General features: G+C 38.2%; 1 protein-coding gene across 2 annotated transcripts in view; it reads right to left on the minus strand.

Moving 5' to 3' along the window:
• DBT (dihydrolipoamide branched chain transacylase E2) overlaps positions 1 to 16,416 on the minus strand; it is a 43,798-nt gene extending 27,382 nt beyond the window's left edge. For both annotated transcript variants that reach the window (XM_060026281.1, XM_060026271.1), the window contains exons 1-4: positions 16,354 to 16,416; positions 7,919 to 8,042; positions 4,675 to 4,750; positions 2,954 to 3,135 (exon numbers count right to left, since the gene is read on the minus strand). In XM_060026281.1, coding sequence (XP_059882264.1) covers positions 2,954 to 3,135; positions 4,675 to 4,750; positions 7,919 to 8,042; positions 16,354 to 16,404 — 433 coding nt within the window. In that variant the 5' untranslated portion in view covers positions 16,405 to 16,416. The remainder of the gene's footprint in view (positions 1 to 2,953; positions 3,136 to 4,674; positions 4,751 to 7,918; positions 8,043 to 16,353) is intronic.
• Positions 16,417 to 16,575: the final 159 nt, after the last annotated feature.

Raw genomic sequence — 16,575 nt, forward strand, 5'->3', positions numbered from 1 at the left:
CAGTAATCAAGACAGTATGGTACTGGCACAAAAAGAGAAATACAGATCCATAGAACAGGATAGAAAGCCCAGAGATAAACCCACACACATATGGTCACCTTATCTTTGACAAAGGAGGCAAGAATATACAATGGAAAAAAGACAGCCTCTTCAATAAATAATGCTGGAAAAACTGGACAACTACATGTAAAAGAATGAAATTAGAATGCCCCCTAACACCATACCCAAAAATAAACTCAAAATGGATTAAAGACCTAAAGGGTAGGATAGGGAGGGTGGAAGGGAGACACAAGAGGGAGGAGATATGGGGATATATGTATATGTATAGCTGATTCACTTTGTTATAAAGCAGAAACTAACGCACCCTTGTAAAGCAATTATACTCCAATAAAGATGTTAAAAATAAAATAAAATAAAATAAATAAATGTAGGGCCAGACACTATAAAACTCTTAGAGGAAAACATAGGCAGAACACTCTATGACATAAACCACAGCAAGATCCTTTTTGACCCACCTCCTAGAGTAATGAAAATAAAAACAAAAATAAACAAATGGGACCAATTAAACTTAAAAGCTTTTGCACAGCAAAGGGAACCATAAACAAGATGAAAAGACAACCCTTCGAATGGGAGAAAATATTTGCAAAAGAAGCAACTGACAAAGGATTAATCTCCAAAATATATAAGCAGCTCATGTAGCTCAATAGGAAAAAAACAAACAACCCAATCCAAAAATGGGCAGAAGACCTAAATAGACATTTCTCCAAGAAGATATACAGATGGTCAAGAAGCACATGAAAAGCTGCTCAACATCACTAATTATTAGAGAAATGTAAATCAAAACTACAATGAGGTATCACCTCACACCTGTCAGAATGGCCATCACCAAAAAATCTACAAACAGTAAATGCTGGAGAGGGTGTGGAGAAAAGAGAATCCTCTTGCACTGTTAGTGGGAATGTAAATTGATACAGCCACTATGGAGAACAGTATGGAGGTTCCTTAAAAAACTAAAAATAGAACTACCTTATGACCCAGCAATACCACTACTGGGCATATACCCTGAGAAAACTATAATTCAAAAGGAATCATGTACCCCAATGTTCATTGCAGCACTATTTACAATAGCCAGTACATGGAAGCAACCTAAATGAATGGATAAAGAAGATGTGGCACATATATACAATGGAATATTACTCAGCCATTAAAAGGAATGAAATTGAGTTATGTGTAGTGAGGTGGATGGACCTAGAGTCTGTCATACAGAGTGAAGTAAGTCATAAAGAGAAAAACAAATACCGTATTGTTAACGCATATATATGGAATATAAAAAAGTGGTACTGATGAACCTAGTGGCAGGGCAGGAATAAAGACACTGACGTAGAAAACGGACTTGAGGACACAGGGGGAGAAGGGGAAGCTGGGACGAAGTGAGAGAGTGGCATGGACATATATACACTACCAAATGTAAAATGGATGGCTAGTGGGAAGCTGCTGCATAGCACAGGGAGATCAAGTTGATGCTTTGTGACGACCTAGAGGGATGGGATAGGGAGGGTGGGAGGGAAGGCTTAAGAGGGAGGGGATATGGGGATGTATGTATACATATAGCCGATTCACTTTGTTGTACAGCAGAGACTAACACAACATTGTAAAGCAATTATACTCCAATGAAGGTGGGGAGAAAAAAAATACCGAAATGCATATGTACATGTGTCTAGAAAAATGTCTGGAATGACATACATTAATGTGTTAAGGGTGGTGATTAATGAGTTGTAGGAATGTGTTTTCATTTTCTTATTTTTGTGTTTCTGCATTTTGTAACTTTCTACAATGCACGCATCCTGTTTTTATAATAATAGAAATTAAATAAATAACAGGAAGGCTTTAATAAGTTACCTTCCAGCTTTTGGAGGCAACATGTTATAGCTGAAAATATTCTCGACAAAGACTCCGGACATCCGAGTTCTAAATTTGGCTTTGTCACAGCCATTGGGCAAATTACCCAGTGATTCTTCATTCATTAAACTGGAATACCTCACAAATAAGAATAAATAAAATACTAAGTGTGAAACATTTTATAAACTATAAAGTGTGACTATGATATTAGTTATTATATTATTGTACAGACTGCAGGACTAAGAGTCAGCCAGCCACTCTAATTCAGACTCCTTCTAGACTTCCAAATTACACTACTGAAATGTCTTTATCTCAGCACTTCTAGATAGATCGTGGGCTTAGGGTTGCATCACAGACTCTGCTCCCCCTGCCCCCACATCAAATCTTCCTAGATGACATAACCTTGGTGTATCACAACAATGCCAAAGGGAACTTCTGATGTAGAGAGCCAGCTATTTGCTACCATAGGGACAGCGCACTGTTTTAATTTTCCAGTAAACTTCTCATAACGAATTCCCTTTTGTCAGGACATCTACTGCTTATAAGTTCTATGGTTGCTGCTGCTTCTGAATGCTAGTTTCTTTGGTTCTCATTCTGATTTTCCTCCTTTTGTCTTCTACTTCTCTTTAAGAAATTTGGCTTTCATAACCATCACCAATGAGTGTGTTTCTGTTTTCGTATCAGCGGCAAACAAAGCAATCCCATTATGTGAGATTTAATCTTTGCATATTCCAAGTTTTATTAGTGACCAGTGTTTAAAGCTTGAATCTTTAATTCCCAAGAGAGCTTGTTGCTTCTTTGAACACCAAGGTTTCCAGAAGGCAGGCCTCCAGATAAATGAAGTATTACTGTACATGTTTTTAACATGGTAACATGGTCAAAAGGTAATCATGCATCACAGAGTACCTTTCCTATTTTCCTGATTTCAGCTTCTAAACCCCCAAATCAAATCCTGTAAGTTGTTAAAAGTAAACTCCAGTTTCAATTGGTACCCAACGACAAAAGGACAGCAGTAATCAATTTGGCAAAATAGATGAACATATATATACAGTACCTTTTAAAGCTTCCGTTTCTATGTCTACTAATGGCTTTCCCACGTAGGCAATATCGTCTAGATTATAATATAGTTTTTTAATGACTCCATCGTAACGACTAGTGATAGTAACAGAAGCTTTATCACTTTGAACTTCACAGATGCTATCAAACTGAGACACTGTATCTCCTTCTTTTACATACCTAAAAGAAAAAGATGCAAGACACTTTTACATGAGCAATGATAATTACAGATCATCTTAACAATATAAATGCTACACTGAATTAGATCAGTATCCATCGAGCCCAGCATTTGGTCCCAGATAGTATACCAAAGAATGTTTTAGAAGAGACTACAGTGGCTTCCTGAGGCTCTTTGATGCCCCTTCAAGAAATATAAAAAATTTCAAAATAATTAAAAATTCATAGATCTATAATCAAAAATTTTAATTAATTTGTCAGGTTTTCTGCCTCAAATATGAAAAATGTATTTTAAAAGTGTTATTTCCTTTTATTGTCTCAGGCTTTATCAAATTTTAATAATGCCTATTATTTCTAGAATTAATTTTTTTTTTTTTGCGGTACGCGGGCCTCTCACTGTTGCGGCCTCTCCCGTTGCGGAGTGCAAGCTCCGGACGCGCAGGCTCAGCGGCCATGGCACACGGGCCCAGCCGCTCCGCGGCATGTGGGATCCTCCCGGACCGGGGCACGAATCCGTGTCCCCTGCATCGGCAGGCAGACTCTCAACCACTGCGCCACCAGGGAAGCCCTAGAATTAAATTTTAAAAATTGATATCCTCAATATAATTCCTTTTTAATTTCATGAATTTTAGTTTGAGTTCTTAGTCTTTGTTTCTAAGATGGCTAATAAGTTTCAGATTCAGGTTCTTCTGACCTGAGGTCATTGCTCTTTCCTTGATCCCACAATGCAATAGATACAAAATCATAAAGTACATTTATGTTATTATAGTCCTCTTCTAACCTACAAAGCAATTATAATGAGAACTGCAGGGAAAGAATGTTCAGGTGGCTGAATCAGATTTTTGAAAGGATCTTTAACAGTATACAAATGTGGGAGAGAATCTACTGACTCACCTTAACTGTTACTTCTAGAAATCTTTGAAAATTATTTCAGTACCCAGAGGTGTTTCCTTTTTTTCCAGAAAGGGAAAGAAAGAAAAGGGATAGAAGGATGACTAAGTAAAGAGCTTTTTAATTTTTGTTTCAAGCCTTATTTTTTAACCTTTCAAAAATTATTTTTTGATTCATGTCTTTTGGTTTAATATTGTAACCTTTTCTAAAAATATAGGCAAACTCTCAGGTAATGGTGAGTCAAATGTACTTGCATTCTTACTGAAGTCATTTTCGGTAAAGAGACCTTAGACTACATGATTATTTTAAAATAGTTTGGAAAAAAGCTCTAAGTTCATACATTAAATGCTTTTCAAAACACATGGTCATATCAACTTAATATCTTTTAGAGGCAAATTTCTCTTTTTTAGCTGAAGTGAGGGGTGGGTAGTGAAAAAATTTTTTAAATGAGGAAAAAATAATCCTTAATAAATTACATTGAATAAAATGCCATACTGTAGGATGAATTGTGCCACCAGCATATTGGCAACACAAACTAGATTACCTTATTGCTTTAAAAAAATCATATATGTTACAGAAAGAGATGTCTCAATTTAAATAGATTTCTACTTATTTTTATACTGACTTAAAAAAATTTTCAGAATAACTTACCATTCTTTAACAGTTACTTCTCTAATTCCTTCACCAATGTCTGAGAGTTTGAACTGAACAATCTGTCCCTGTAGAGCTTTGAAGACAAATGAGAAATGATCTCATTAAATATGTAATGTATTGCTAATAGACAGATGCTTTGACATCTAAAATTAGAAAATATTCTCAAGCAGAGGCAGAAATTATTTCATTTTTATAGATTTTAAAAAGCATTTTATAATGTTTATAATCTCTTCATTATTCATAACTACCCAAGATTTATATAAATTATTCAGTGACACAGACCTATTGATATTGCCACTGAACTGACATTTTCCTATTTCCAAAATAATGTTCTTTTACAAGGGTATAGGAGGCCCTTCCAACAAATGAGATTTTGCAATAATAGCAATGAACAGAAAATAGAACAAGATATTAGACAAAGGGAGGTTCAGCTGGATCTCCTTGTTGCATGTTATGAAACTATAATAAACATCAATAGCCTGCTCTTAAATCTCTTTTGACTTCATACCACTCTTCTCATTCCCGGTGTCTAAAAATCAGGCAGATCCATACCTAGAAGGCTTGGAAAATTCTTATTCGCTCAAATGATGTTCTACCAACTTCTTAAATTTTAGTCTTCTATTTTCTCTTAGCACTTTTTTTACTCCTTTTCAAATTTCTACACCCTCTTTATAACACTTAGATGCCAATGATAATTTATGGTAATTATTCCCAAGACAGAAAGTATGTATGGATCCTCTCACTTTTCCAAATTAACAAATGGCTCCGAAGTGACTGAAGAGCGCTCCTCTATCTTTAAACTACTATTAATCAAAATTGCTTATAAAATATACAACAAGCTGATTAAGGTAGGAAATTTTTCTTTAATAAATATGAGGAGATTAGTAGTTAAGAAATACGAAATACACTTTTGATATGGAGGTCTTAAGCACCTCTTGTTTCCTCTCTAGTAAGTGGGGCCTCTCACAGCCTGCTGCTCAGAGTATAAACTGGAACCTTTCTGAAAAATAGTTTGGCATTAAGAATCAAAAACCTTAAAAAAAAAAAAAGTCTGTTTCTTTGACTCCGTAGGTAATTTTACTTTTAAGATTTTTTTTTCCTTGAAGAAATACAGAGGTACACGAAGATTTCTGCTCAGGAAGAGTTATCATAGAGTTATAATAAAGAATTGGAAACCAACTGAAGTAATCAAAAATGGCAAGTAAGTACACCATGTCACCTCTATACAAAGCAATATTATGCAAGGAACAGCATGTGAAAGGGCATGGGAATATGATACTATGCAGCGTGGTTAGGGAATGACAAACACTTCCGTACAGCTGAGGATAGGCTACGTGGCAAGAAATAAGCCCAGATTTAAGGCTTTGTGCCATGATGAGGTGAGGTGTTTGGAACATATCCTAGAGGTAATTAGGAACCAGTGGTAAATAATTATGGTCATTAATTCTTTGCAGCTGTTCCCATTAGAGGTACAGTTTATCTTACCACTAGTTAAATCTACACTGGCCTATGACTTGTTTTGACCAATAGAGTACAGCAGAAGTAAAGTTGTAGGTTCTGGAGCGCAAGCCTCACAGGACCTCGCAGCCTCCACTTTCTCCCTCTTGGAATGTGCCTTGAGATCCCCATGTAAGGAAGCTGTTCTAGTCTACTGGAGGATGAGAGACGCCACATGGAGGAGAAATGAGATGCCCCAGCTAAAAACCAGCACCAACTGTCAGACACATGTGTAAGACCATCTTGGACCTTCGGACCCAGATGACCTTGTAGCTGAATCCAGTCACATTAGTGAGCCCAGGTGAAACCAGCAGAGGAGCCACCCGACCAACCCACCCCCAGAATCCTGAGGAACAATAAATCATTGTTCCTTTAAGCCACTAAGTTATGGGGAAGGTTATTATTCAGCAATAATTGGCTGATAGGAGTCCCATCTACAATTTCAGACCTATAACTTTATATCTATAATTTTAGAGAAAAATATCTCTGGCAGGAGTGTGATGGAAAGGACTGGGGGAGGGGTGGCAGAGAAAGCAGTTAGGACGCTATTGTAGGCAAGAAATTGAAGTATAGAACTTAATATATTCACGTATTTTCAAAGCTGTCTGAAAAGGCGAAGACAGATTTAAAAACATTTAAGATGTAATATTACCATATCTTGGTAATCAACATGATGTGAGACAAGTACCGAGATGGCTTCAGGTTTCTAGCCTAAATGTTTACTGAGTTAGGGAAGAATTGGAAGAGGATGTATCCCAAGTATGTAGAACAGTGCCTTGGGATTTGCTCTCACAAGAATACAAAGTTGGACACTATGTTACTCCCATTTTCCAAATGATGAAACAGAGAGAAATTAAGTAACTTGGGTCAGGTTACACAGCTAGTAACCCAAAGCTCCTTAAGTGTTTAGAGACTAGGGTAGGAAGTTGGAGTTTCTGCTTGAATGGCCTCTATTTTCTCTGAGAAGTAAAGAGAAAAGATCAACTTTTGAAAATAGAAATCTTTTTTTTTTTTTAATGGTGAAGATAAGGTTTACATATCTTAGGGTGATGCGGAAGAAGACATATACAAGGCATGGAAGGACTAATTGATCTCAGGGGTTGGATCCGCCTGGAATTCCGTTATTCTTCATCACTAGCACAGACTAAGGCACTATGTATCTGTCAAAAGCTTAACGTTGTAACGGAAGTCTAGGGTTCTTTACCAGGGTTCTAAATAGAACATCAGGAAAAAAAAAAGTTTTAGTGCCTTTGCCAAATCTAATACTTAAGTCTCAAGTTCTTTGCAAGGTAGAAAAAGTTGGGGGAAATGTAATTAAGTGGTAAAAGCCAGAGAACTTTGTATTTACACAAGCACCTCATCACACTATCTTAACATGACAGATTAAGTGCCTCATCCAAAAAACAGTAATACAGTGAGTACAAGGATACAATCTACTAAGTCAACAATTTAATCTAAGTCATATCAATGCTGACTGTTGCACTTAGGTAAGTCATATGATAAAGAACAGAGGGCCCAAGAGAACCCAGTCCCAGCATTATGAAGACACAAGTATTAAGGGAAAGTATGTGAAAGGGGAGTGGGTGCAAAAAAAAGAAAAGAAAATGAGAATTGGATAGATGTGGGGAGAGCAAGGAGGGCCAGGCTAGAAGCAAAAGGTCAACTTTTTTACTTTGATAAGTCTTCAGTTACTGAATAAATATAAAACACTATGCTGTACAGGCTATTCTGAGATTATACTTACCAGCAGTTGTTTTCAGCAGCTGATGTGGATGATTATACTTGAATGAAGGATAACCAAAGAAAGACACATAGTTTGGTTTCAAAACGTGAGTATTACCACATGTTTGAAAGTAGCGGACACAACTCTAGAGATGGGAAAACAAAACAGTAAAAGGTTTTATAAATGATCTTAATGGCGTATCTCTAAGTATATACTGAATTTCAAGTCTATTCTAAAAGTAGAACAATCATTATCACGATATAAACAATATGAAATTAGGCTGAAATCAGAACACTTGGCATCAGTGACAAGTTTCTGGTTAAGGAAACAAAGGAATTCAAACCCTAGCACACAGAATATTTTCTTGTTCTTTTGTTTATTTATTTATTTTGGCCATAACGCGAGGCATGAGGTATCTTAGTTCCCCAACCAGGGATTGAACCTGTGCCCCCTGCAGTGGAAGCAGGGAGTCCTAACCACTGGATCGCCAGGGAATTCCCTTGTTTAGTAAAATTATATCCTGATTTGTCCACATGCTTATGATCCTTGCCTAAAATTCCCTACGGAAGTAAAAAAGTTTTAACAATGTTTTCTATATAAACACAACAGCCTGTAGGTGTATTTGAGTCATTAAAGGCTTCCTGAAATAAAACAACTAAAGAATTCAAAAGTGACTGCTAGCAGGCTTCCCTGGTGGCGCAGTGGTTAAGAATCCACCCGCCAATGCAGGGGACACGGGTCTGGGAAGATCCCACATGCGGTGGAGCAACTAAGCCTGTGTGCCACACTACTGAAGCCCATGCTCTAGAGCCCGCAAGCCACAACTACTGAAGCCCGCGTGCCTACAGCCTGTGCTCCGCAACAAGAGAAGCCACCGCAATGAGAAGCCCACGCACCACAATGAAGAGTAGACCCCGCTCGCTGTGAAAGCCTGAGTGCAGCAACGAAGACCCAACGCAGCCAAAAATAAATAAATAAATAATCACTTCTTTATTCTTAAAAAAAAGTGACTCCTTTAGCATCTAAAGACACTGAAAAACACACATAGTATTGTCCTCAAAGGTTTTCTTATCACAATTTATAGATGACTCTTTAGATTTAACTATTGATATTTTATATAAAATCCTAATATAATAAAATACAATGTTACAGAAATAAGTAAGACTGAATGTATTTCATTTGGTATATCAAAACCTAAGTGTGTGAAAGGTACAATATTTTATTTTGAAAGTTAACATTTCAATGTTATTAATACCTGATAAACTACATCACACTTTTTTTAAAAAAAATTATACAATTTTTAAAGGTTACAGTCCATTTACAGTTCTTACAAAATTTTGGCTATATTCCCCATGCTGTACAATACAACCTTGAGCCTATCTTACACCCATAAGTTTGTATCTCCCACGCCGTCACCCCTATATTGCCCTCCCTCCTACTGGAAACCACTAGCTTGTTCTCTATCTGTGAGTCTGCTGCTTTTTTGTTCTATTCACTAGTTTGTTGTATTTTTTAGTTCACACATAAGTGATTACATACAGTACTTTTCTTTCTCTGACTTACCTCACTTAGCATAAATGCTTTTCAAGTCCATTCATGTTGCTACAAATGGCAAAATTTCATTCTTTTTTATGACTGAATAGTATTCCATTACATACATATAGATAGATACATAAATATATGTATGTATATCACATCTTCTTGATCCATTCATCTGTTGATGGGCACTTAGGTTGCTTCCATATCTTGGTAATTGTAAATAATGCTGCTATGAACATTACGGTGCATATATCTTTTCAAATTAGTGTTTTGTTTTTTTTGGATATGTACCCAGGAGCGGCATTGCTGGGTCATATGGTAGTTCTATTTTTAGTTTTTTGGAGAAACCTCCATTCTGTTTTCCACAGTGGCTGCACCAATTTACATTTCCACCAACAGTATACAAGGGTTCCCTTTTCTCCACAACCTTGCCAACGTTTGTTATTGGTGTTCTTTTTGATGATAGCCATTTTGACAGGTGTGAGGTGATATCTTATTGTGGTTTTAGTTTGCATTTGCCTGATGATAAGTGGTGTTGAGCATCTTTCATGTGCCTGTTGGCCATCTGCATTTCTTCTTTGAAAAAATGTCCATTCAATTCTGCCCATTTTTTAATGTTGAGTTGTATGATTTGCCTTGATCAAATTTATCAAAGGGAGCAGTGGAAGGAGCTCAAGGACCAAACTGTTGATGACTGTAAATGTCAAATTAAGGAGTCTGAACTCATACATTATGGGTTATTGAAGAAAAAGGATTAATCGTCCAACAAACGAAAGTCCAGGACCAGATGGCTTCACAGGTGAATTCTATCAAACATTTAGAGAAGAGCTAACACTGATCCTTCTCAAACTCTTCCAAAAAATTGCAGAAGAAGGAACACTCCCAAACTCATTCTATGAGATCACTATTACCCTGATACCAAAACCAGACAAAGATACTACAAAAAAACAAAATTACAGACCAGTATCACTGATGAATATATAGGCAAAAATCCTCAACAAAATACTGGCAAACAGAATCCAACGACACATTAAAAGGATCATACACCATGATCAAGTGGGATTTATCCCAGGGATGCAAGGATTCTTCAATATACTCAAATCAATCAATGTGATACACCATATTAACAAATTGAAGATTAAAACCATATGATCATCTCAATAGATGCAGAAAAGCTTTTGACAAAATTCAACACCAATTTATGATAAAAACTCTCCAGAAAGTGGGTATACAGGGAACCTACCTCAACATAATAAAGGCCATATATGACAAACCCATAGCAAACATCATTCTCAATGGTGAAAAACTGAAAGTATTTCCTCTAAAAAAGGAACAAGACAAGGATGTCCACTCTCACCACTATTATTCAACATAGTTTTGGAAGTCCTAGCCACGGCAATCAGAGAAGAAAAAGAAATAAAAGGAATATTGGAAAAGAAATTGGAAAAGAAGAAGTAAAACTGTCACTGTTTGCAGGTGACATGATACTATACATAGAGAATCCTAAAGATGCTACCAGAAAACTACTAGAGCTAATCAATGAATTTGGTAAAGTAGCAGGACACAAAATTAATGCAAAGAAATCTCTTGCATTCCTATACACTAATGATGAAAAATCTGAAAGAGAAATTAAGGAAACACTCCCACTTACCACTGCAACAAAAAGAATAAAATACCTAGGAATAAACCTGCCTAGGGAGACAAAAGACCTGTATGCAGAAAATTATAAGACACTGATGAAAGAAATTAAAGATGATACCAACAGACAGAGAGATATACCATGTTCTTGGATTGCAAGAATCAATATTGTGAAAATGATTATACTACCCAAAGCAATCTACAGATTCAATGCAATCCCTATCAAATTACCAATGGCATTTTTTACAGAACTAGAACAAAAAAATCTTAAAATTTGTATGGAGACACAAAAGACCCCGAATAGCCAAAGCAGTCTTGAGGGATAAAAATGGAGCTGGAGGAATCAGACTCCCTGAGTTCAGACTATACTACAAAGCTACAGTCATCAAGACAATATGCTACTGGCACAAAAACAGAAACATAGATCAATGGAACAAGATAGAAAGCCCAGAGATAAACCCACACACATACGGTCATCTTATCTTTGATAAAGGTAGCAAGAATATACAGTGGAGAAAAGACAGCATCTTCAATAAGTGGTGCTGGGAAAACTGGACAGCTACATGTAAAAGAATGAAATTAGAACACTCCCTAACACCATACACAAAAATAAACTCAAAATGGATTTGAGACCTTAATGTAAGACCGGACACTATAAAACTCTTAGAGGAAAACATAGGAAGAGCACTCTTTGACATAAATCACAGCAAGATCTTTTTGGATCCACCTCCTAGAGTAATGGAAATAAAAACAAAAATAAACAAATGGGACCTAATGAAACTTAAAAGCTTTTGCACAGCAAAGGAAACCATAAACAAGACAAAAAGACAACCTTCAGAATGGGAGAAAATATTTGCCAATGAACCAACAGACAAAGGATTAATCTCCAAAATATATAAACAGCTCATACAGCTCAATATTAAAAAAATAAACAACCCAATCCAAAAATGGGCAGAAGACCTAAATAGACATTTCTCCAAAGAAGACATACAGATGGCCAAGAAGCACATGAAAAGCTGTTCAACATCACTAATTATTAGAGAAATGCAAATCAAAACTACAATGAGGTATCACCTCACACCAGTTAGAATGGGCATCATCAGAAAATCTACAAATAACAAATGCTGGAGAGGGTGTGGAGAAAACGGAACCCTATTGCACTGTTGGTGGGAATGTAAATTGATACAGCCACTATGGAGAACAGTATAGAGGTTCCTTAAAAAAGTAAAAATAGAATTACCATATGATCCAGCAATCCCACTACTGGGTATATACCCAGAGAAAACCATAATTCAACAAGACACATGCACCTCAATGTTCATTGCAGCACTATTTACAATAGCCAGGTCATGGAAGCAAACTAAATGCCCGAAGATAAAAAAGTGTGGTACATGTATACAATGGAATATTACTCAGCCATAAAAAGGAATGAAATTGGGTCATTTGTTGAGACGTGGCTGGATCTAGAGACTGTCATACAGAGTGAAGTAAGTCAGAAAGAGAAAAACAAATATCGTATATTAACGCATATATGTGGAACGTAGAAAAATGGTACAGATGAACCGGTTTGCAGGGCAGAAATTGAGACACAGATGTAGAGAACAACCATATGGACACCAAGGGGGGAAAGCGGCGGGGCGGTGGGAATGGTGGTGTGATGAATTGGAAGATTGGGATTGACATGTACACACTGATGTGTATAAAATGGATGACTAATAAGAACCTGCTGTATAAAAAAATAAATAAAATGAAAGCATAAAAAAAGAAATTAATCTAGGGGTGTGTGTGCGTTAGATTATAACAGGTAAAGCTTGGAGAGAAAGGACAAAGTTAAGGAACAATTATTTTATTTGAGGCATGAAATGACAGGCTCCTGTCTGAGAAGATTTAAAGTAGAAAAAGAAAGCAAGCAACGTAAGTGCAATAGGCATTATGTGATAAATAGCGATTGAGTGGCTATTAAGAGAAAGCTAAAACACATTAGTGAAGGTGCCGACTAAAGGTATAAAAAGGAAAACAGAAGGATAAAAATGGAAGAGAGGGGCTTTGCTGGTGGCACAGTGGTTAAGAATCTACACAGGTTCGAGCCCTGGTGCGGGAAGATCCCACATGCTGCAGAGCAACTAAGCCCGTGCGCCACAACTACTGAGCCTGTGCTCTAGAGCCTGTGAGCCACAACTACTAAGCCCACGTGCCTAGAGCCCGTGCTCCGCAACAAGAGACGCCACCGCAATGAGAAGCCTGCGCACTGCAACTAAAGAGTAGCCCCCGCTCGTCACAACTAGAGAAAGCCCACGCACAGCAATGAAGACCCCACGCAGCCAAAAATAAATAGATAAATAAATTTATTTTAAAAAAATGGAAGGGAGAAGGAGAAAAAGATAATTTTTCAAGTATGAAAGACATTGTCTTCTACAAACAACACACAAAAAAATACAAAGTAATGAAAAGGCGGTTTAGCAGATTCACATAATAAGGAAATAAATTAGTAATAATTCAGCAGGCAGTTGTTGAGCATACCTAAAGACAGGATTGTTCTGTGCTCGAGAATTCAAAGCTAAATAAGATGTAGAATACAGTCTCTGAATTCAAATTGCTTACACTTTACTGCAGGAAGACAGACAAAATAGAAAAATTCAAGATAATACGGTAAGTTAATCAAGAGTCAAATGCATGATGCCGTAGGGGAGTATAAACACAACATAATAAGGCTTTCTTAATAATTTACTATAGGTGATAAGACCTCTTGTTGCTTATGATTTTTTATAACATATGGAAAAAATAGACTTTTTTTTACTGAGTCGTTCAACAAATGTTTATTGAGTACCTACTATGTGCCAGGCATTTAGGATTAGAGAACAAAATTGATGTGATTCCTTCCCTTATGGAAGGTATAGTCCATACTGTGAAAGATAAAAGCAAGTAAACAGATGATTACAACAGTGTTATAATGGGGGAGATAGTGTTAAGAAAACACAAAGGAGGGAACCTATCTGGAGAAAGTGAAGTAAGACCTAAGGATGAGTAGGAGTCACCCAGGGGGTGAGATGTGTTGCAGAGAAGTCTATAGGGGAGTAAGGCAAGAGTCTTTAAAGCAGAGGAAATAGACGTGCAAAGGTCTGGAGTCAAGAGAGAGAAAACAGCCTGTGTTCAATTAACTGAAATTGTTCAATATACTTCTAGCGTAGTTTAGTGTGAGCTAAGGTTGAAGTGTCAGAGTGGGGACTGGGTAGTTAGGTTTTAGCAAGGAATGAAGCTGGAGAGTTTGGAAGGATTCAGATCATATATTGCTTCATAGTCATTTGAATTCTGAACATTTTGCTGAGAGCAGTTTTAAGCAAGGAAATGACATTCTCAAATTTGTGTCCTACTTTATAAGATCACTCTGGCTACACTATGGAGAACGGGTTAGAGAGGTACAAGATTAGAGGCAGAAAGTCCAACTTAGAAGGTCCAGGATATCTGCAGCTGGAGACAGCTTGGAGAAAAATGACTAGATTTTTGAGATTTACAGGCTAGAATCAAGAGAAACAGGTTTGAGGGTTTAGTTCCAGAGCCTAGAGTCTGATGTTCCTCAGAGACATTATAACAATCACTGTGAGGTGGCTAAAGGCTAGTCCTTCCAAGCTCCCTTGTGCTAGCAGTGGCCATGTAACACAGTTCTAGCCAGTGAGTCTGGATGGTACCACCACTTCCTCCTTACTGCCCTGAATACAAAGTTGTGGCAGCCCTCTTGTGACCCTGAGGGAAAGGCCAAAGGAATTGCTAAAATGACAATCCTGATAAAGATAAGCCACTTAATCAATCCCAGCTGCCATCTAACTTTCAGATGCTTTGTATACACAGATACTTGATTTCCTACTTATTGGTTGGGTTTACTACTTACAGCTGAAAAACACCTAAACTACATGCAATTTGAAGATTTCCAGGACAGTGAGATACATGGGTCTGCAGTAAAGCTGGCTGGAAGACTGGGGAACTTCAGGAATCATCAGCATATAAATGGCAACTAAATTTGAAGAAGTGTATGAGGTAACCCTGGAAGCGCAAGAAGCACAGAGAGGGGCAAAGTCAGAACCCTTAAAAACACCAATATTTAAAAGTTAGGCAAGGAAAGAGGAGGAGGTTGGGATAAAGTGTTCAAAGATGTAGGAAAAAGAATACCAGGAAGCTGGTGTCACAGAAGCCAAGCATGGAGAGCTTTCCAAAGAAGGGAGGCCAATACCCACTAAGGTGCTGCTGAGAAGAGCTTTCTTCTCTTGGTTACCTCCTACTTAGCTTTCACAAATCTCAAATTATACAGTATCCTCTGGGAACTCTCTGACCCCCCAAGATCCCTCCTATGTGTCTCTGTAGCTCTAGGCACTTGTTCCGTCTTCTCATGCTGTGCTGTAATTGCTTGTCTTGTCTATCTCTGCCTTTCTTCCCCGTGCCACACCACAAGGCTGTAATTAAACCCTGAGGGGGCAGAAATCAGTGTCTGTCTTATTCATATTTGCACCCCCAATTCCTAGCACAGTACCTGGTACATAGCAGGCTCTTGGAAGGTTTTGTAAGATCAGGGGCCCAACACTGTAGGAAAATTCTGAAGAGGGGACCCAGGAAGAAAAACGCTATGCAAATAGGATGAAACACTATGATTATTGGGATGTTAATCGTTTGGTGCTAGAAGACTGTATGAAAGGGGAGAAATGAAGGAAAAATGGTGGTGGGTCTTAGCTCTGGTGATTTAAAAGGTTGGAAAGATACTGGTGCAAATGTAGGAGATAGGTTTAAACCCAAAGAACAAAGCTCGAGCCTCTCAGCTGCTTGGAGGCAAGGACCTATGGTGTTACGCTTTCCTTGCCCAGTCTCTTTCTCTAGACTGTAAATTCCTTGAGGGCAGGGGTCGTATTATCAGTGTCTGAAACTAAGGGGTGCTCAATAAATGTTTACTGAATATAGTATATCTCTGTTTCCCCAGTGCCTACCACAATGCCCGGTACCCGGATGGTGCTCAATGAAAGGCTACTGAACGAAAGGATAGCTGGGCTTCGGGTGCAGATGAAGTGGGAGGGCGACCGAGTCACGACGTAAGTGCGCCCAGGTAAGGAGAGAGAGTGGGTTTCCAGACAGGTTGAGCGCCACCTTCGCTGCCCTTCGTTTTGCATACATCCCTCCACCTCTCCATCACGCGAGCCCTGTACGCGAAGCACTAGGAGGACAAAGTAACACACCTCTCCCGGGTGACTCCGAACAAATCACTCCTTCCCGACCTCAGATCTGCCCAACCTGCTTACCAGACGCCCGGCAGTCCGGCTCCAGGTCCTCAGCACACACGCTGCAGCCATCTTACTCCGGAAATGACAACTGCTCTGAGGTTGGAGGAGTTGCCTGCGGGGGACCTATTGGGAGCCGGGAAACGAGCCTTCCCCTGAGGCCTGAGCGGCCAATGGAGAGCGAAGGAACGAGCCTCCCATCCAACAGCCAGTCAGGGAGCGGGGCGGGGCTGAGATAACCGT

This window comes from Delphinus delphis, chromosome 1 (assembly GCF_949987515.2).
Source record: "Delphinus delphis chromosome 1, mDelDel1.2, whole genome shotgun sequence".
In the NCBI taxonomy this organism is placed as follows: Eukaryota; Metazoa; Chordata; class Mammalia; order Artiodactyla; family Delphinidae; genus Delphinus; species Delphinus delphis.